Raw genomic sequence first — 20,835 nt, forward strand, 5'->3', positions numbered from 1 at the left:
GGCCAGTTGCACATTTTCGCCTTAAACCAGAGCATCATTTTTGCTCTGCGCCTTGCAGAGCCAGTGTCGTGGGGAAGAGGAGGGAGAGCCCAGTCCGCAGCGGGAGCCGCAGCACCGATCCCGCGCCCTTTCCTCGCTGAGGCTCGYGAGCCGGCCCCGGCCGCAGGGCGGAAACTCGGCTGCCTCTCGGCTCGGGAGATTTCAAGTGCCGAGCGTCTCCGAGGGCTTTGGGCTCRCTCCCTTCTCCTGTTTAACATCCACTTAGCTATTTATTTTGCTAAGAAGGGAAGAGGAGGTGAAATATCCCTCCTTGGAGAGCGGCCGGCTGGCCCGGCGCAGCGGCGCTGTCCCAGGGCAGCGGTCCAGGGCGCAAGGCCGGCGGGGCCGGTGCGCAGCTCCGCGTCTCGTGGCTCCACGTCTCGCGGTGCTGCGGTCGCCGCGGCTGGGACGCTTTGGGCAGGGGGCCAGGGAGGCGGTTGGAAGTCTGTCTTTCCCTCCYGGCCGCTCCGCCGAGGAAGGAAGGAGCTGTGCTCGGCGGCAGGGACCGCGCACCCGCGTCGTCAACCCCAGCGCTCCCAGCGGGAGCTGCCGGCGCTTTGCCCGCGGAGCACCCTGGGGTGCGAGGGTGCTGCGGCAGGCTCGGAGGGATCCGCGGAGCGCCGGGACTGCTGGAGGCTGCGAGAGCCGAGTGCAACATCTGGCTCGGGCGTCTTGCTGGGTACAGCCCTGGGGACCAGCCGGGGAGGTTTCTGCCCCACTGCCCGGGCGGATGCAAAGCAGACGTCCTCGTCCCCGGCTGCCGGGTCCCGCGGGAGACGCAGGAGGAGGGGAAGGCGGCCCCCTGCCCGGCTCCTTCCTCCCTTGCTCTTCTCTCTCATCTTTTCCTTTCTGTTCAGAAAGGCCCTGGCTTGGCTGCCTTGAGACTGTGCTGTCCTCAAAGCCGTGATGCTCCCGAGGTGGCGAGGTGGCTCGAGGCCATGTCCCAGGTGCATGCCATGAGTTTGCCGGGCCTCAGCCGCGGAGRCGGTGCTGGGTCAGCCTCTCTGCCGCGGCGAGGTTGCGGGTTGAGTCAGCCCCAGATGCAGGCGCCGTCCCCGCCGCCCTSCCCGCTCCCCCTCCGCATCTTATTTTGTCCTCGGGGAAAATCCGCTGGGCGCCAGCAAATCGCCCCGGCAGCTGCTGGGGCCGGGCTGGGCCGGGCCGACCCCCCCCCCCTCGGCCGCTCTCCCGGGGTGGGAGCGTGCGGAGCGCTTAACCCTTTCCCRCGCTTAACCCTTCCCCTTGCCCTTCTCCTAGGTGGCCGGCGYGCAGCATGCCTTTCTCCTGAGCCCTGAGCCGAGGAGGAGGAGGAGAAGGAGGCCTTCGTCCCGGAGAGATGTCTGCCACCCGCGGCAATGGGGAGCACTGGAAGTCCCTGGAGTCGGTGGGCATCAGCCGCAAGGAGCTGGCGCTGGCCGAAGCGCTGCAGATGGAGTACGACGCTCTGTCCCGCCTGAGGCAGGACAAGGAGGAGAGCCGGGCCAAGCGGCCCGCCGAGCCGCCCCTCATCTCCTGGGACGAGCCCCCCTCGCCCCGCGGCGGCGGCGGCGGCTGCAACGGCATCAAGGGGACGCGCGGGCTCTCCGGCTCCGACCCCACGCTCAACTACCCCCCCGCGGCGGGTGCGCCCGGCTGTCCCGGCGCACCGCCCGGCCCCGGCGGCCAGCCCTGGCTCCTGGGACCCCTCGCCGGGGACTACCTCTACATCCTGGACGGCTCGGGACCCGGCTTCCTCGGAGAGCCGCTCGGCGGCACCTCGCCCCCGGACGGCGGCAGCGGCGGCGGTGGCGGCAGCTCACCCAAAAAGCTCTCGCCRCCCCCGCTGCCCCCGCGCCACTCCGTCTGGAGCTGCCCCGAGGCGGACGGCTGCTCCCCCAAGGGCCCCCGCAAGGGCCCCCCGCCCAAGGACATCAACACCTTCTCCGCGGCCCGCGGGAAGCTGCTGGGGCGCCGGATCTCCGAGGAGGACCCCTAYGGCATCGCCGACCTCGACGGCATCAACGACGCCATCACCTGCCTCAACCTCAAGTCCACGTACGAGGCGGAGGTGCTGCGGGAAGCCGCCCGCGGCTGGAAGGAGGGCAGGAGCATCTTCGAGAAGGAGCCGAGCGGCAAGCCCGTGGCCCGCAGCAAGACCATGCCGCCCCAGGTGCCGCCCCGCACCTACGTCTCCCGCTTCRGCAACCGGAAGAACCTGGCGCCCAACAAGAACCGCCGGATCTCGGTGGACCCGGTGAGAGGCTTTTCCACTCCTGCTTCCCAAGCAGGGCTGGGGACGGAGCCGGGAGAGGGAGCGCCGGGCTGCGCGAAGGCCGCGGGGGCAGCGGGAAACGCRGCTCTGCCAGGGCTGCGGCGGCTCTGCCGTGTCCCCGGCACACGCGCGGCACCTCCTTCCCTCGCCCTCTGGAGCCAGCTTCTGCCGAAACCCTGCTGCAAGCGTTGGAGCAATGCACAGCCGGTCCCGTCCCGCGGCGGGGACGGTGCCCGGAGCAAGGCACAGCTGGTCCCATCCTGTGCCAGGGACGGTGCCCAGCGCAGGGTACAGCCGGTCCCGTGCTGTGCCGGGGACGGTGCCCAGAGCAGGGCACAGCTGGTCCCGTGCCGGGGACAGTGCCTGGAGCAGGGCACAGTCGGTCCCATCCTGTGCCAGGGATGGTGCCTGGAGCAGGGCACAGCCGGTCCCATCCTGTGCCAGGGATGGTGCCCGGAGCAGGGCACAGCTGGTCCCATGCCGTGCCAGGGACATTGCTCGGAGCAGGGCCCAGCCGTCCCTGTCCCCGCGAGCGCTGTTTCCAGTGGCCGGGCTGCCGGTGGCTTGCAGCAGGGCTCGTGTCCCTGCTCTTCCCGTGAGCTCCACCAACAGCTTGGGAAATGTCACCAAATCCTCTGGGAAGAGACACGAGTCTCCTCCTGGGAGCCAGCAGCCGCTTTCCCGTTAGGCGTGGAGGGCTCCTAGTATCCTTTCGGATTCCGGCTCCATTAAACAGCGAGCGAGATACCGCTCTAAACATCCGGGGAAGCCGCCTTGCCTGCGAGCGACGCAGCCGGGACCGCTGGCGGGGGCAGTGCGAGTCGCGCTCTGCTTCCTCGCCGCCAGCAACCGAGTATAAAAGAGCCTCAAAGTTGCCTTTAGCGGCTGCCGCCGTCTCCCGCTTTCTCTCTCCCCCGCTGGGTCAATTGCTCCGACRGCGGGGCTTTGTGGGCCGCCGAGGAGCGCCGGGGACCCCCGCGCCGGGCAGCCTCCGCAGCACGCCGGGGCACGCGTCCGCGGCGAAGTTGGGGCGAGCGAAAGCTCTCGGCACCTTTCCAACCYGAGCTTGTAGGACAATTTATAAGCATAGGATCAGACGGAGCATCTCCGGGGGCACCGTAAGCGGCCGAGGGGGCAGGGAGGCCACSTCGCTTCTTCCTGGGGTCCCCGAGGAGGCGGGCGGGCGGCCGGGGGCTGCAGCCCGTGCGGGACACTGGCAGCGCCACCGGCTCACGGGCTCGTGCTCCCCCCCCCGTAGGTCGCCCCCCGGCCGCACTCCTTAGCCAACGGCTACGAGCTCTTCGAAGTCTCCGAGGAGAGAGACGAGGAGGTGGCTGCTTTCTGCCACATGCTGGACGTGTAAGTACCTGGGCGATGCCCGGAGCCATTTCTGGGTCTCTCCTTAAAACACGAGCCGGGGCTGTCGGAGCAGCGTGGGCTGCAGCCCCCGAGGACCTGCCTGCAGGGCTGAGTTAGCCCTGGGCGAAGGAGAGATGTTCTCCATCACCTGCCCGCTGCGGCTGAGCCGGACCCCAGCAAGGGCTGCTGGACACCGGCACCCTGCAATTGCAGCAGAGCAGCCCTGCGATGGGAATGGCCTGAAACAGAGGCATTTGCGGGGCGCAAAATACGTGTGGGTGAGGAGCAAAGTGCCATCCCTGACCTCCAACCATCTGTCCTCTGCCCGCAGGCTGCGCTCGGGCTACAGCACCCAGGACTATTCCCTCACTGGCTACGTGTGGAGCACGGTCAACCTCAGCCCCGAGCACCTGGGCCACGGCGTGAGCCTGAAGGTGACGGTGGTGTGCGACAGCCTGCGGGAGCCGCTCACCTTCACCTGCGACTGTAAGTGTCCGGCCGGGCAGAGGGTCCTGCCCGTCCCCCTCGCGACGTTCGGGGGGCCCCGGGATGACGCGGGGCAGGGTAAGACTCGAGCAACAGAGTCTTTGGGCGGTTCTCCACCGAGTTCCTGGTGGCCGTGCACGAAGCAGCGTCGCCCCGTCCCTGGGGCTGGCGTCACGGCGCGGGGACCGCGGCGCCCAGCTCAGCGTGCCGCTCCGGCCCCCAGGCTCCTCCACGGTGGACCTGCTCATCTACCAGACGCTGTGCTACACGCATGACGAGCTGCACGCCGTCGACGTCGAGGACTTTGTGCTCAAGCTCTGCGGCCTGGAGGAATTCCTGCAAAAGTGAGCGTGCGGAGGGGACCCGCGTGGGGACGGCGGGTCCGGGCTGGCGCGCGGGTCGCCCCTTAACCGGCTCGCGCGCCCCGTGTGCGGCCTCGGGAGGCAGCGGTGGATGGCCTGGGGTTTGTCCTCCCGCGTCCAAGTGCACGTCAGGAGCCTCTTCGCTGCTCCGTTTCCTGCCTCCCGAATCAGGGCGATGCTCTGGCCAAAAGCAGCGTGTCGGGAGCATCTTTCTCGGCAGCAGGACGTAAGTCAGCAGCTGACCCCTACGTGCCTGCAGCGCGGGCTCACGGAAAGCCCTAAAAATCAGGGAGCTGCCAAAAAAGCTCTTTGGAAGAGTATTAATAATAGCGATGTCACTTTGCCGAGTGGTCGGGCCCAGCTGTCCAGGCGGGAGCTTGGCTTCTCCATGCCTGTTTTTAAATTGCGGAGGGAGGCTTTGAAAGGTCATTTCCAGGGGAAAGGCAGGGGAAGATGAGAGGGATTTCAGGGGTTTTCCAAGTCTGCCTCAGAAATGTCCTTTTCTGCAAAGGGGGAAGAAAAGGGACACGTTTGCCTTCTCGTGTGAAACGCAACCAAAATCGACCTGTCTTTTCCTCGGCTTCCTCAGCTGCGGAGGAGCAGCCCGGGAGCTCCCTGCCCGTGGCTGGGGCCCCGCGGCCGCCGTTGGGGTCCCCTGTGCCGGCCGCTGTCCCACGGGCGGGTTAATCGGGGAGGGAGGACGCTGGTCGCGGTCTGAGTTTGCGTCGCTGGAGCTCGTGGCCCGGCCGCGCTGCCCGGGCACGCGAGCTGGCACGCGCAGAGCAAATGCCGCTGCGGCCGGGGAGCAGCCGCCGCCGCGCAGGGCGGTTTGGCGCGCAGGCGGCAGATCCAGGGAATGACTCTCCCAGATCACTTGCAGTTTTCCAGCACGGAAAGCAATAAAAGCTTTCTAAGCCTCGGGGCTATTTCCTGTTGCTGAGCCGCGGGGACGGCGTGCGCAGGAGCGCGGGGCCGCCGGCCGGGTGCAGGGCTGGGGCTGGGCGGTCGGAGCAGCGGCGTGGGGGCTGCCGGACCCCGGGCTCTCGGCCGCCTTCCCGGGGGCAGGCTCCTGCCTGCGGAGATCCCTCCCCGGCTCGCTGCTCCCCCTTCTGCGCTGCCTTTAGCCCCAGGAAAGCTGCATTTCTGGAGCGGTTTCTGTGTCCGATCTCCCCGAAGCTCTCTCCAAGGCAAGAGGCAGGGTAGACATGCACGCACGGGCATACGCAGCGTTTCCAGTCGGCTCCGTGCAGCGAGCCAGCTCCAGCTCTTGGAGAGCTGCCCCAAGGCCTGGCGTTGCAGCCTGAAATCCGTGGGAGCTTTGCCACTGCCTCCAACAGCCGCAGTTTTGGGCCCTAAAGGGGCAGCTGGGAATAGCTCAGCATGGGAGCGCCTCCGTAACGGCACCGTGCAGCCTCGGTGCCGGGGAGAGGGGCGAGGAGAGCTCAGCAGAGCCCAGCCGGTGGTCCGGGCTGGCCGGCGCAGCCGTTTGAAGGGACTCTTCCCGTCTGCGCTGAGCCGTCGTGCAGCTAGGCAGCGTGTGTGTGCACGGATGTGGCGGGGTGTGATTGCACGCCGCGGGGTGTGATTGCACGCCGCGGGGTGCGCAAGCTGTTGAGCATCCAGGGACATGGGAGTGTTTGCACAGACCCGACCCATGCAGCAAACCTCTGCCGTGAGCCGGCTCTGGGGCTGCTGGGAAGCGCCGGGAGGGCCCGGCCGTGGGATGGACGCAGGCGGCTTGCAGGGAACCGCTCTCCAAAGGGACGGCTGGAGCGAAGCTCCCGAGGGAGCAGCGTGTTCCCCTCCGTCCCCGCTGGGCTTCAGCTGTGGGGCTTTTCTCTGTGAATGCTGTCGTTGTCAGCAAAAAGATTTTCTCTGTTTTCTCTAATGAGCCTTAACTAGAAGCAGCCTCTGTTGGAAAAAGGGCATTTGCATCAGGGCAGCCAGCAGCGCTTTGCCGTGTCTTTTACAGGCTCCTCCTCAGCGCTGGTTTTTAGGGAGATTAGTGCTTTGGCTGTGCAGGGGGAAGGGGCGAGATCGGCCCTTCCTTCCTCCTCGGCCCCGGAGCGAACCGCTGCCTGTGGGATGCTGCAGCCGTCGCACCGGCTCCAAGGCCGGTTTGGCGGGGCCGGGGATGGCCGTCTCGGGAGCGGTTCCTTTCCGCAGCACTCCTGCATGCTCCGGGGTGAATTCCCTCGCTTCTACCCAGTTTCTCCCTTTGGAAAATGGGTCACCAGAGCCTCATCCCCTCCGCTATGCAGATCGTGGGCTCTGCCAAGGGCCTCGCTCTTGCCGTGTCCGAACACGGAGCCCGGCTCAGCGGGGAGCCCTGCTCAGCGAGGGGCGTGCAAAGAGCATGACAGCCTTTTCCGCCTCTCCGTGTGCCCCGTGCCTTGTTCTGGCAGGGAACAGAGCATCCCGGGCGCCGAGCAGGACACGCCGTGCCTGCCGCGTCCCCAGCGAGCTGTTCCTGGGAACCCGTGCGGGAAGGCGCTGCTCTATCTCCCGGGGGCTCTCAAAGGACCTTTGAGAAAGCCCCGGGGAATAAAGCCCTTTTGTTCCCGACTTTTTCTTTTCACGCCTTCCCCAGCAGAGGAGATGCCGGAAGCGCGGAAGCGCCGTGCGGAGCTGGTCGAGCTGCTGCGCTCCGAAACCAGCCCGAGCTGCCGCGGCTTTCCGCAGCCTGGCTTTGCTCCCGCAAAGCAGGACGGAGCGGGACGAGCCCCCGGCGGGGGGGAAAGGCGGGAGGAGGGGGGCAGCCGAGCGGTTTGCATCCGCAGGGTCTCTTGCAGCGCGGCTGCGGCGGGTGTGCGGGACGCCGGCCCCGCAGCGCTGAGACCAGGGCAAGGCTTCCTGCGGCACCGCTGCCGCATTGTCCCGCCTGGGCAGGGGCCGGGCAGGGCGACGTCCGTCCTTTAGGAAATGGGGGGCTTCCCAGCTCGGCACTGCCCGGGAGGCTTCCCGGCTCCCCGATTCCGGCAGCTCGGGACCCGCGGGGTGCCCCGAGCGTCCTGCCGCTGCGGCCCCGTCCTGCCTTCGCGCCTGCAGATGTGCTGCCTCCCCATCCTCCCCCTCGGTGCCGTGCCCTCGGCAGCAGCTGAGCTGGCTCCTTCTCCCCCGCAGCTGGCAAAGAAAGCGGCTCTGTGCGGCCTGGCGGGTCCCTGCTCTGCTCTCCACGTGTTTTTTTCCCCCCCACATGTCTCCCCGCGGCGCCGGCGGGCAGCCTGGCGCACCCCTCCATGTGCTGCCGGCGTTGCCCACGTCCCCTCGTGAGCCGGAGCAGCCTCCGCCTCCCTGTACCCGCGCGGCGCTTCCCACGCTTCGGGAGCCAGGCCTGGAGACGACGGGCGCCCCCATGCCCGGTCCCAGCCTCCGGAGCACGCCTGCTTTTCGGAGGGTGCAGGGGAAGGAGCAAAAACAATAGCCGATTCTTATGCTTTCCTAGCACAAGTGACCTAATGCCGCTAATTCTGCAGGCGCGGGGGGGTAGGACCAGGCACCCCGGCTTGAATTTCCAGGCTTTTCCCATCCCGGTGCTGCCGGGCGGGAGAGGCTGCGGGCCCAGGCATCTTGCACGTGTCCCCGCAGCAAGCACGCGCTGGGGAGCCACGAGTACATCCAGCACTGCAGGAAGTTCGACATCGACATCCGCCTGCAGCTGATGCGGAGGAAGGCGGTGCGCAGCGACCTGGCCAGGACGGTGAGTGGGGCCGTCGTCGGGCCTCCACCCCACGGAGGGCGGGGGGGACCCTGCCTCGTCCCCGCGCCCTCCCGTCACGCTCGCCGCCCCGCGGGAAATGCTCCGGCTTTGCAAGGCCGCTGCGCGCCGCGGCCGCGCGCCGGCGGTCTGCAGCACCCTGGCGCTCTCCTCCGGCAGGCGAACGACGACCGGAGCCCCTCGACACTCAACCACTACATCCATCTGCAGGAGCGGCCCATCAAGCAGACCATCAGCAGGTATGGGGGGCCCCGGCGGCCCCGCGGCGGCCCCCGCTCGCCGGGGCTCAGCGCCGCTCTCTGTCCCCCAGGCAGGCCCTGAGTCTCCTCTTCGACACCTTCCACAACGAGGTGGACGCCTTCCTGGCGGCCGAGGTGAGCGCGCGGGGGAAACCGAGGCACGGGCTGGTGCACGGCCCCTGCACGCCGCGGGCATCTGAGCCGGCTGTAGGCGGCGGGCAGCACCCTCTGCCCGGCTCCAGCCGCTGCTCTGCCGGCACCGGGCTTCCCGGGGCTCGGAGAGGGGTGGGAGAGCCCCGGCTCCCGGCCGTCGCCGCCTGCGGTGTCGTGCGAGCCCTCCGCCCGCCTTCCAGGGAGACTTCCAGCTGAAGGCCGAGCGGGTGATCCAGTCCGTCATGGCCATTTGCAACGCCCTGGCTGCCGTGGAGTCGCAGGAGATCACGGGAGCCCTGAACCAGATGCCCCCCTGCCCTTCCCGCATGCAGCCCAAAATCCAGAAGGTGAGCGACGAGCCCCGGCGGCGCCGGCCCCGGGAAGGCTGGGGGCACCGAGCGCGGCCCCGGGCAGAGGCGGCTTGGCCTGGGGGTGCAGCGGGAGAAGCGTCCGTGGGTTTCACCGGCCCTGTTCCCTTTCCTCCCCGCTGTACCACGTGCAAAATTCCTCAACAGCCGGGCACAGGCAGCTAGTGCTAGCCCGGAGTGCCAGGGAGCGGGACACTTCCCCAGGCTGCTTACCGAAAGCCGCTGGCTGGGAGCACCGCTTGCAGCCGCAACCGGCAGCACGGGGCTCGTTCTGATACCGCTTTTCTGTTTTCTTTTCTTTTTTTTCCCTCAACAGGATCCAAGTGTTCTGGCCAAGAGGGAAAATCGAGGTATTTCTATTCCCTTCCTCCCCTTCTGGGCTGAAGTTCTTGGTGCTTTTAATCTTCAAACCCCTCCTCCTAGATTATTAAGAGCAAAAAATGTGTTTGAGACTTGTCTGTTTAAGAAAAGAAGGCTTCTGGAGGCAACGGCTATTGTTTCTCCCCGTAAATTCAGCAGAAGGGGAAGATTAAAATTCTTCCTCTCGCCTGCTTGGTCCCAGAAGAGCTCTGTCCGCGGTTGGGCCTGCTGGGTCCTGCATGCCCAGCCCCGGGGTCTCCCCAGCGTCCCCGTCCCACGCGGGAAGGGGGTGGCGTGGGGTGGCAGCGTGCGGGGGGACGCAGCCCTGCGGAGCCCCCCGTCTCACCGCTGCCTCCCCGCCAGAGAGGATCGTGGAGAGCCTGACGGCCTCCATCCTGGACCTGGTGGAGCTGTACTGCAACACCTTCAACGCCGACTTCCAGACGGCCGTGCACGGCAGCAGGAAGCACTACCTGGTGCAGGAGGCCCGGCTGCTCACCTGCCCCCTCTCCTTCACCGTCTACGCCACCCACCGCATCCCCATCACCTGGGCTGCCAGGTGAGGGCCGCGGCGCGGGGCACGGTCCTGAGCACCTCCCGTGCTCATTTAACCCATGTTCGATGGACCTCAGCAGGGGGGTTCCTCCCCCCGGGCTGGCCRGAGCGCGTCCCCGTCCCACATCTGCAGCAGGCACGGGCAAAAAAAGGGCTAAGGCGCCCCGGAGCTGCTAAAGGGCAGGAGCACGGGGCGATGCATGGCTGGAGCTGGGGGCGCCCGGCGCGCTGGTGCTCGCGGACGCGGCGGYGGAGGGTGCCCTGAGCCGGCGGGATGCCAGGGCATCTCCAGCGTGGCAGCAGGCACCGGCTGCAGCGGCACCAGGGCTGGAGCCGGGCTGGGCTCCGCGGCGCTCTGCCCGTGCCAGCCGGCGCGGGAGCACCCAGGGCTGGCCGCGGCCCTGCAGACAGCGACAGATGGCCCCGTCCCAGCCGGAGCCTGGTCCCCTCGCCCCGCGGCGGCTCCGGCCGCGCGCTCGCTTCCCGGGATGCGCCTTTGTTAGCGGCCGCCCGTGCTTGGCCCCGTGCAGAGGACGGCCGCGCCGCTGGCTGCTCGCGGGCCCCGGCAGCCGGAGCCGCCGCGGGGAGGGCGCGCGAGGCAGAGGCAGAGGCAGCGGCGGCGGCAGCCACCCCGCCGGGGACCCCTCGCCTTTGTCCTGTCCTTAATGTATTCCCACTGGTGACTGCCTCCGAACAAAGCGGGTAGCCTGGGAAATGCAGGCAGCCCCTGACCTCCGGGGCCCCCGCAGCCCTCCCCGGATTGTCGCTCGGCACCTGCCACATGGCAGGGCCCTCCCGGGAGACCCCCGTGTGATGGCATTCGCGGCGGCATATGGCGATCCGGCTGGGAGGGACGGGGGCTCCCCGCTCCGCGCCCCCTTCCCGAGCAGCCGGGGGGGGGAAGGAAGCGATGCCGGTGCGAGGAGCAGCCCCACGCACGGGGGCACGTAGCGGGGTAAAGCCCCCCTGCGCCGGCTCTGCCCGCCCCGTGCAAAGCCCCGGGCACCTCCCGCGCCCGCCGCGGCTCCTGCCTTTCACGCCGCCTCTCCTCCCTTTGCAGCTACGAAGATTTCTACCTCTCCTGCTCCCTCAGCCACGGCGGCAAGGAGCTCTGCAGCCCCCTGCACACCAGGAAGGCCCATGTCTACAAGTACCTCTTCCACCTCATCATCTGGGACCAGCAGTAAGGAGCTCCTGGGAGCTGGGTGCCATCCGGAGCGATGCTGCCTCCTCCTCCTCCTCCTCCTCCTCCTCCTCCCTTGGGTCCTCCAGCTCCTCTCCTCGCCGTTCCCCATTTCGGGGCGGCCCCATCCACCAGCCTGCTGGAGTGGTTGTTGCACTGGCGGTGCTCAGGCTGGAGGGAGCGCGAGTGTCGGAAGCCCTGGTGTCATTCCCGGGAATAGTGCTGGCTCGCGGCTCCAGCCCTGTGATCCCTGCGCCCGGGCGTTTGCACCCAGCTGCCCTGGGAGAAAGGGGATCTGCTCTAAAAATAGCCCTGGGAGCAGGCAGGGAGGCTGTGCCGAGCCCTTGCCGCGCCTGGCATCCGCACCAGGGATGGGAACGGGATAATTTTAGCAGGCGCCTGTCCCCCCCGAAGGACACGCACCGAGTGGCCGGTGGTGCCGGCGCGGAGAGGAGCTGAGCTGCGGGCCGGTCTCCTCCGYGCGGCTCTCCCCTTCGCCCGCCCGCGGGCGGGATGTAGCTCTCGCCGGCGGCTCCCCGGGACCGCTGTGGGCTGCGAGAGGAGCCGCGGCCCCGGCTGCTCCGGGGGACGGTGCTGCCCGTGGCGGGGCTGGCGCGGGGCGGGAGAAGCCGGCCGAGGTCAGTGCTTGCGGCCCAGAGGGGAGGCAGGCGGCTCTCGGAGAGGGCGCACGGGGTGCCCCGCTTGGGGGTACCCGACGGTACCCGCGATGCCGGTGGCAAAGGCATTTGCCAGCCTTGTCTCTCCTGGGGCACTCCTGGCATCCCACGGCGGTGGGGCCGAGGCCGGCACGTGCCCCGGGGCACCAGCAGCCTCCTGCCCCGGCAYGGCTGAGCCGCCCGCTGCTCTCTTCCAGGATCTGCTTCCCCGTCCAGGTGAACCGGCTGCCGCGGGAGACGCTGCTGAGCGTCACGCTCTTCGCCGTGCCCGTCCCGCCGCCTGGGAGCTCCTCCGAGACCAACAAGCAGCGGCGGGTGCCCGAGGCTCTGGGCTGGGTCACCACCCCGCTCTTCAACTTCAGGCAGTACGTATCCGTCCGGTGGCAGGAGGGGTGGGCGAGGGGGACATGCCGGTGCCCCCAGGGTGGCTGCCGGAGGGTCCCCAGCACCTGAGGGTCCCCAGCGCCTTGGCTCGGCCCGGGGCCAGCAGTCACCTCGGCCAAGCCGCCAGCTCCCCGTTGGCACCGTGCCGGCTGCCGGATTCGTGCCGGGGGGCGTCTCCATCCCGAAGAGCATCGCTGCGGCGGGGAAGGCAGCCCCCCGGGAAAGCGGGGTGCTCAGTGCCCCCCTCCCCGCTCGCTCCCGCAGGGTGCTGACCTGCGGGCGGAAGCTCTTGGGCTTGTGGCCGGCGACGCAGGACAACTCCAGAGCCCGCTCCAGCGCTCCCAACTTCAACCAGCCCGACAGCGTCATTCTGCAGGTGCGTCGCGGCGGCCCTGCGCCCCGCTGCGGAGGGGCCGGGGGGGGGCCGCACTGTCCCCCCCCCGCCCCGGCTCATCCCGCCGCCTCTGCCCCAGGTCGACTTCCCCACCTCCGCCTTCGATGTGAAGTTCACGAGCCCRCTGGCGGCCGACTTCAGCCCCAGGTACGAGTTCGGCAGCCTGGGGGAGGAGGACCAGCGCAAGCTGCGGGAGGCCATGCAGAAGAAGTCGCTCTACTGGTGAGAAGCGGGGGGGAGAGCGTCGTCCCGCCCGGGTGGGACCGTCCCTGCGCCTGCCCGCGGCCCCCGCCACGCCGGAGGCTGCAGCTGATGAGCCCCCCGGCAATGCTCGCGCCGGCAGGGAGCGTTTCGGGGCCTGACCCTGCCCTGGGCAGCCCGGGGCTCCCCCAAGGGAGCGCTGGGGTTCGGGGTGAGCCTGGGGTTTTGGCATTTGACGGAGCTGCCTCCCTGCAGCTGTTTGTCATCTGCGCATCCTCCCGCGCTCCGGCAGCGGGGAGCGAGCGGAGGAGCAGCCTTTCCCGGATGTCCGTGTTCGCGGAGGGTTTCTCCAGACACGTCCCTTCCCCAGCAGGCACGGCCGAGCCGGGCTGCCGTCCTCCGGCGCTGGCTATAAACAGGAAGGATCAGGTGTCGGCAGCTGCGCCGGGACCCGCTGCGCGCAGGGCCGGGGTGCGCCGTGTGCTGGGCCGGCGTCCGGGGGTCCCACCAGGGTGGCAGGAGGCAGAACAAGGTCTCACGGGGCACGCTGCGCCCTTGGCACCGGTCTCCCTGCTCTCTCCAGCACGGGGTGTTGTGCAGGGCCCCTGCGGCAAGCCGCTCTCCAGCCCGGCACCATGCACTGCACCGTGCAGCGCGGTGCAGAGCTGCCCGCTGAATTTGCCTCCCTGCACCGCGCCGTGGTGGGGGCAGAGGGATGCCGCAGCCCCCATCTCCCRGCTCTTGTGCCGTCCTCTCCCTCGCAACTGAGCTTGAGCCGCGCGCCCCGCGCTCCTCTCCCCGCTGCCCTAGGCTGATGGACGCCGATCGGAAGCGGCTCTGGGAAAAGCGCTACTACTGCCACGCGGAGCCCAGCGCGCTGCCCATGCTGCTGGCCAGCGCGCCCAGCTGGGAGTGGGCCTGCCTGCCCGACATCTACGCCCTGCTGAAGCAGTGGAGCTACGTCAACCACCAGGATGCCCTGGGGCTGCTGCATGCCACGTAAGCCGCCGGCGCGCGAGGGGCAGGGGGCTGCGCCTGCGGCGGTCGGGCTGCCCTCCGGCCCGGSGCCACCAAGAGGGGAGAGGGCAGCGGTGGAAATGGGGTCAAGTAACCCCAATGCCACTGAGTAACCAGGGAGCTGAAGAGCATCCAGGGCTGCGTCCGCTTTGGCAGCGGGAGCGGGCGCTCTGCCGAGTCCTGGGGCCGGCGGGCACCGCTGTCCCGGTGACTCCTGCTCCGGCCGCAGGTTCCCGGATCAGGAGGTGCGGAGAACGGCCGTGCAGTGGATCGACTCCATCTCCGACACGGAGCTGCTGGACTACCTGCCCCAGCTGGTCCAGGTGAGCGGCAGCTCCCGTGGTCCCCGGGGGCCCAGCCTGCCGGTCCCCTGACCCGCGTGTCCCCTCTCCTCCGTCCAGGCGCTGAAGTACGAGTGCTACCTGGACAGCCCGCTGGTGCGCTTCCTCATGAAGCGGGCTATCTGCGACCTGAAAATCACCCACTACTTCTTCTGGTAAGGGATGTCCCGAGAGGTCRGGGTGGTGGGCAGCGGCGGGGGCTGCCAGCGGGGCCGACCTGACCCCGCGCCGCCTCYGCTGCCGCCCAGGCTGCTCAAGGACGGTCTCAAGGACTCGCAGTTCAGCATCCGCTACCAGTACCTGCTGGCCGCCCTGCTCTGCTGCTGCGGCAAGGGGCTGCGGGAGGAGTTCGACCGCCAGTGCCTGCTGGTCAACACGCTGGCCAAGCTGGCCCAGCAAGTGCGGGAGGCCGCGCCGTCCGCGCGCCAGGTGAGTCCCGGGGCGGCGGGGACGGAGCGGGGCCACCGCGCTGCACCGCGCCGCGCCGCGTCTCAGCGCCGCGTGTCCTCCCCGGCAGGCCATCCTCCGCGAGGGGCTGGAGGACGTGAAGCAGTTCTTCAAGGCGAACGGGTCGTGCCGGCTGCCGCTGAGCCCCAGCCTGCTGGTGAAGGGGATCGTGCCCAGGGTGAGCGGCAGCGCCGGACCCTCGCGGGGCTGCGGAGCAAGGTGCCACGGCTCGGGGAGGCGCTAACCCTCTCCCCTAACCCTGACGGGGTGCTCTTTCCTCCGCCGGCGGCAGGACTGCTCCTATTTCAACTCCAACGCCGTCCCCTTGAAGCTCTCCTTCCAGAACGTCGATCCCCTTGGGGAAAATATCCGGGTCATCTTCAAGGTGAGGCTGTCCCGCTGGTGATGCCCAKGCACGGGCACGGCTGTCCCGCTCCGCAGGGGCGGCTCTGCTTTTTGCCTGGCGTTTCCCGGGTCTGATCGATCTCCCCTGGGGGTTCGCAGTGCGGAGACGACCTGCGGCAGGACATGCTGACGCTGCAGATGATCCGGATTATGAACAAGATCTGGGTGCAGGAGGGGCTGGACATGCGCATGGTCATCTTCCGCTGCTTCTCAACAGGCCGTGGCCGAGGTAACCAGACGTCGGGGCATCCCCAGGCGCCGGCGGCCCCCGGGGTTGTGATGCTCCTGGGTTGGTGATAGCCTAGGAGGGCTCCAGCCACTGCAAGTAGCTGCGGTTCACCTTGTGGGTTGATCCCACCAGTCCGCCTGTAGGAGCATGGCTTTTGTGGACTGCCACCGAACGGTGACAGCTGGGGAACAGCCAGGTCGGTGGTGAATGGGGCTGGGGTCTCTGCACTGCCCTGAGCTGGCAGGATGGGTCTCACCCTGCTGTCTCAACTGCCAGGCATGGTGGAGATGATCCCCAACGCCGAGACCCTGCGCAAAATCCAGGTGGAGCATGGCGTGACGGGCTCCTTCAAAGACCGCCCGCTGGCAGACTGGCTGCAGAAACACAACCCCGGGGAGGACGAGTACGAGAAGGTGAGGATGAGCGTGGCAGGGTCCCTGCTCTTCACACTCCCTTTCCAAGGACAAGACGCATCACTTCCCAACATGGGGGGACCAGCACAGCCCTGCTCCCACCACAGGGCTGTCCAGCCTTTCTCCTTGCCCTGGCCGCTCCATCCCTCCCCTCCTCTCCCAGGCTGTGGAGAACTTTATCTACTCGTGTGCGGGCTGCTGCGTGGCTACGTACGTGCTGGGCATCTGCGATCGGCACAATGACAACATCATGCTCAAAACCACTGGCCACATGTTTCACATCGACTTCGGCAGGTTTCTGGGCCACGCACAGATGTTTGGCAACATCAAGAGGTGAGAAAAGTCCCTGGTATCTCCTTTCCCCTTGCTTTAGCACCCGCACTGCCTGGAGCAGAGGTTCGCCCTGATTTTGTAGGTGAACCCCTCCGTCCCCGGTGCTGTCGTGCCGTGGCCCCAGCGGCGGGTGACCCTAGCCATGCTAACGTGGCACTTTCTGCGCATCTTTCCCCGGCGCAGGGACCGGGCCCCGTTCGTCTTCACTTCGGACATGGCGTACGTCATTAACGGCGGGGACAAGCCCTCCAGCCGCTTCCACGACTTCGTCGACCTGTGCTGCCAGGCGTACAACCTCATCCGCAAGCACACCCACCTCTTCCTCAACCTGCTGGGGCTGGTGAGAGCCGGGGGGCCGCAGGTGGCTTGCTTGCTCCTCCGCAGCATGGCGGGGACGGCTCGAGGATGGGATCCCCTAAGGGCTGGTGGTTCTCCTTCCACCCCAAGCCCCAGCCTCRCCTGCCCTCACCGGGTTGCTCTGCTCCCCAGATGCTGTCCTGCGGCATCCCCGAGCTCTCCGACCTGGAGGACCTCAAGTACGTCTACGATGCCCTGAGGCCGCAGGACTCTGAAGCCGATGCCACCACTTACTTCACCAGGTAAAGGAYGTGGGCATGCTGGCTGAGAGATGGGGCAGGATGGGACGGTGGGAGCGGAGACCTCTCAGTTGGAGGTACGGGCACCGGCTCCTTCTCAGCAGGGAGCTGGGCTCCGTAACCTGGCACTGCGGCACCGAGAGCAGATGGACCCCTCCGTGCTGAGCACGTGGCCTTCATTGCAGGTTAATCGAGTCCAGCCTGGGCAGCGTGGCCACCAAGCTCAACTTCTTCATCCACAACCTGGCGCAGATGAAGTTCACGGGCTCTGATGCCCGCCCGACCCTCTCCTTCGCCCCCCGCACGCACACCATCAAGACATCCGGCCGGATCCGCGACGTCTTCCTGTGCCGCCACGAGAGAGTCTTCAACCCCAGCAAGGGTTACGTGAGTTGGGAGGGTTGAGGCTACCTGGGGGCGTCAGGCGGCCGAGCCGTCCGGAGGGATGGGGAACGGGGCACCTATTGATAGCAGCTCTGGTGCTGCTGGAGGAAGAGTCTCTCGTCGGTATAATTAGAAGCAGACACGCCTGCCACATCCCCAAGGAGGTCTTAATTTAATTTCTCCCTCCCTATTCCTGTCATTCCTTCTCTGAGGGCTGGTTCCTGCCCTGGATTGCAAACAATAGCAAAGGGACAACCTAGTCTCTAGCCTAGGACAGTCCTGTCCTGCTGCTTTTTCCCTTCCCCGTCCCTTAACGCTGCTAAACCCAGAGCCGCGTCCTTGCCCGGCAGCRCCGGCCCGCGTTACAGCCGCGTCTCCCCGCAGACCTACGTGGTGAAGGTGCAGCGGGAGAGCCCGTGCGAGGTGGCCTTCGTGCAGCGCACCTTCGAGGAGTTCCAGGAGCTGCACAACAAGCTGCGCCTCGTCTTCCCCTCCTCGCTGCTGCCCAGGTATCCCGGCGGGGCCGCGTTCGCATCCCCGCGAGCACGGGACCGCGCGGTCCTCTGCCCCGAGGGGTTCGCCCACTCCCCCTTCGCCCGTGCGGGGCAGTTTCCCCAGCAGGTTCGTGATCGGGCGGTCGCGGGGAGAGGCGGTGGCTGAGAGGAGGAAGGAGGAGCTCAACGGCTACGTCTGGCACCTCATCCACTCGGCTCCCGAGGTGGCGGAGGTGAGGGGGGTGCTCGGAGCGGGCGCTGGGCGGGAGAGGGCTGCTCTCCACGGGGGCTTTTCCTCCTGAGAAGCAGGGGTGGCACCAGGGCCCTGCGAGGTTCACCTGGCCTAGGTGGGAAAGGTCCATGGGATCTGTTGAGGTGGACGTGCTACGTGAAACGTCAGAGCATGCACCATGCACGGCTCGCGAACGGCGAGACTGGGCGATGCACGGCCGCCTCCGGCGCCGGTAACGGCCTCCACCTTGCCTTGCAGTGCGACCTCATCTACACCTTCTTCCACCCCCTGCCACGGGACGAGAAGGCGGCTGGCACCAACCCGGCCCCAAAGCCTGCAGGTACCCGATCCCACGCCTCGTGGAGCAAAGGGAAGGGGGGGCCTCGGAGCCAGGCGCCGCATCCCTCCCCGGCCCTCCTGAGCAGGACAGACGGATGGGCGGCTGCTGCGTGGGGTGGCTGCCCTCCTGCCACGTGCTGGGGAGCTGGCGCGGAGCTCGGGACAGCGGCTGCCCGGCCGCGTGGTGGCTGCACCCGCCGCCCACCCTCCGGCGCTGCTGCCATCCCTCCTCTTCTCCTTTCCAGATGCCACGTGGGCTCGGCCCGTGGGGAAGGTCGGCGGRGAGGTGAAGCTCTCCATCTCCTACAAGAACAACAAGCTCTTCATCATGGTGATGCACATCCGGGGTCTGGTAAGTGCCCGACTCCTCGGAGGCGTCTCCCGGCTCCGAGCACACATCCCACCGCACAGCTAACTGGGTGTCCCCGCTCCTCTGCCCCGCAGCAGCCGCTCCAGGACGGCAACGACCCCGACCCATACGTCAAGACCTACCTGCTGCCCGACCCCCAGAAGACCACCAAGAGGAAAACCAAAGTGGCCCGGAAAACCTGCAACCCCACGTACAACGAGATGGTAGGAGGGGGTCCGGCGGGCCAGGGGGGTGCCCACGGAGGGTCAAACCCATGCTGGGGGTCTGGTAAAGGGGCTTGGAGGCTTGGCTGGGAGCAGGCACGGAGGTGCCCGTTGGGGAGGGCGAAGGATGAGTCCGCGCAGGGGSCCTCTGCACCAGGAGGGTGGCCTGGGCTGAGGCCCTGCGCCGCTCTGCGCCCGCAGCTGGTCTACGACGGGGTTCCCAAGGGCGACCTGCAGCAGCGGGAGCTGCGCCTGAGCGTCCTCAGCGAGGAGGGCTTCTGGGAGAACATCCTCCTCGGCGAGGTCGGCATCAAGCTGCGGGACCTGGACCTGACGCAGGAGAAGATGGGCTGGTTCGCGCTGGGCTCCCGGGGACACGGGACCCTCTGAGGAGCCYGGCGGCGGTGGCACTGTCCTCGACCCATGTCCCGCCGGCGCGGGGGTCCCGCTCCAGGAGTTGTATCCTGGGCTGACGGACRGATTTCAGGGCCCGCCGGTGGGGGCCGGGGACGCTGTCACGGCCCGTCGCGGGGACTTTGTTCTCTCTGTGTTTTGCCTGTAGGGACTGGGCGCTCGAGTCATGATAGGGCCCCTATCGTGACGTGGAAAGCTGCAGTAGACGTCTTCTTTTTTAAGTTTACCTTGTGTCAAGGGAGCAACGTGGGGGGGGACGGGGTCAGGGAGGACTGTTGGGGGCCTTTCGGGGGGTCTATTTCTTCCTTTTGGGACATCGGTATTTTAATTTTTTTTAATAACAATGAGTAGCGTGCGTCCAGATGGGGCAGGAGGCCTGGGGACGGGGGCGGAGAGGAGACGGAGCCATCGGAGCTCGTCTCCTGGCCGTCCTCTCCCATCTAGCGTCGGAGCCGGGGAGCGCCCCGCGCGCGGCTCCTCTGCCCCGGGATGCAGGCTTGGTGCCTGTGGTGCTTTGTTTACAGCGCGAGCTCCGTAAACGGATGAAACGTTTCTCAGGATCGAGAATAATGAACTTATCTTTATATTAAAAAAAAAAAAAGTTTTAAGTATTGTATCTAGCAGGAGACGGGGTTTGGAGGGAAGCCRAGGGTGCAGAAGGACGCGGCGCCGGAGCCGTCCCCGCGGCGGGCCGGGTAACTCTCCCCCCGCGGCGGGGCGCGAGGGTGCGCGTAGGGCTCCTGAAGCTGGCACCTTTCCGGCATTGGTATCCTCCTGGCTGTAACACGGTGGCATTAAAATAAAGGAGATGAAATGCAGCAAGGGAGCACGCAGAGTCTTGAATCCCCCCCCCCCGAGCGTCTGGCTTCACCTGCACCCGGCGGGGGGGGGTTCGTCTCCAGGCACCCTGGAAAACGCGAGGGTAAATTACTATAAATAATAATTTATTATTGTGTCTCTGGGTGACTCTGAGGACCGGTAAGGCTTATCTGACTGCTAAATAACCAAGGATGCTCTAACCCTGCGTAAGATCTTGTTTGAGCAAAGAGGGGGCCACAACATCATTCCGTCTTTTCCCCCCCCCACCCCCGGCAATATAATAATTTTCCCTGGACCATAATTACGGGATATACTGACTAAATGCACCCACACTGAATTGAACGTGGAATAGCTTAATTACCAGTTAAAACGGTAATTAATACGCCATTTGGCGTCAACGACTCCCCACTAAAGGATGATTGCAGCTTACTGTCACCCCTGATATTCTGCTCGCAAAGGCAGCTAATTGGCTTTTTCCTGCCCGCGTGGACGCAGGGGGCCGGATGACCGGTTGTAGCGGCTGCCTCGGCTTAGCCCCGCAGGGATTTTGCCTTGCAGTGCAGCAAGGGGGCCGGTTTGCTCGGCGTTTTTCCCCGCGGCGCCTGTCGCTGCTGCCTGCAGCCGGCCTTGGCCCGTGCCCCGCTGCCGTGGGGCTGCCGCCTTATCGCTCTTTGCCCGCGGCCTTGCTCGCTGCCGCCGCTGATAACCGGGCTCCGCTCGGGTGCCTGCGGCTCGTCCCACCCGCTGCGGGGGCGACCTGAACCTCGTGGCGGGGGGGGTCCCGTCCCGTCCCCTCGGGGCAGGAGGCCCCGGGGCCGCCCGCCCCCTCGGGGCCGCGCCGTCGGGGCGCCGCTGCAGTTCCCATGGCGCCGCCAGAGGGGGCGCTGCCGCGCAGCCGCCGGGCGGCGCCTCCCCCCCCCAACACCTTACGGCTGATGCAATCCTCACGCTGAGGAATGGGCGGGTAGGAGGGCGGAGCCTCCGCCCTTGGCAACGGCTCCGGAGGGGGCGGGGACCTTAGCGACGGCGCGCCGGAGCCCAATCGCCGGCGGCGGCGCGCCGTGACGCGC

The 20,835-nt window shown here is 67.4% G+C and overlaps 1 protein-coding gene across 2 annotated transcripts; it reads left to right on the plus strand.

Moving 5' to 3' along the window:
* Window positions 1–1,375: 1,375 nt before the first annotated feature.
* Window positions 1,376–19,182, plus strand: PIK3C2B (phosphatidylinositol-4-phosphate 3-kinase catalytic subunit type 2 beta). Of its 2 annotated transcripts, none has more exons than XM_026077181.1 (32): window positions 1,376–2,272; window positions 3,549–3,649; window positions 3,981–4,135; window positions 4,359–4,479; window positions 8,086–8,197; window positions 8,375–8,454; window positions 8,526–8,589; window positions 8,808–8,954; window positions 9,292–9,325; window positions 9,699–9,894; window positions 10,951–11,073; window positions 11,948–12,115; window positions 12,399–12,510; window positions 12,608–12,750; window positions 13,540–13,728; window positions 13,976–14,069; window positions 14,148–14,242; window positions 14,336–14,516; window positions 14,605–14,712; window positions 14,827–14,919; window positions 15,039–15,168; window positions 15,445–15,581; window positions 15,745–15,914; window positions 16,098–16,254; window positions 16,404–16,513; window positions 16,696–16,897; window positions 17,279–17,403; window positions 17,504–17,621; window positions 17,879–17,960; window positions 18,205–18,311; window positions 18,404–18,532; window positions 18,734–19,182. In XM_026077181.1, exons 1-32 carry the CDS (start codon window positions 1,376–1,378, stop codon window positions 18,920–18,922), a joined length of 4,869 nt encoding a protein of 1,622 aa, XP_025932966.1. In that variant the 3' UTR covers window positions 18,923–19,182. The 2 variants fall into 2 exon arrangements, with proteins under 2 accessions (XP_025932966.1, XP_025932969.1); XM_026077184.1 differs by having other exon boundaries at window positions 18,407–18,532.
* The last annotated feature ends 1,653 nt before the right edge of the window (window positions 19,183–20,835 follow it).

Source organism: Apteryx rowi, unplaced genomic scaffold, assembly GCF_003343035.1.
Source record: "Apteryx rowi isolate R43461 unplaced genomic scaffold, aptRow1 scaffold_45, whole genome shotgun sequence".
Taxonomy (NCBI): Eukaryota; Metazoa; Chordata; class Aves; order Apterygiformes; family Apterygidae; genus Apteryx; species Apteryx rowi.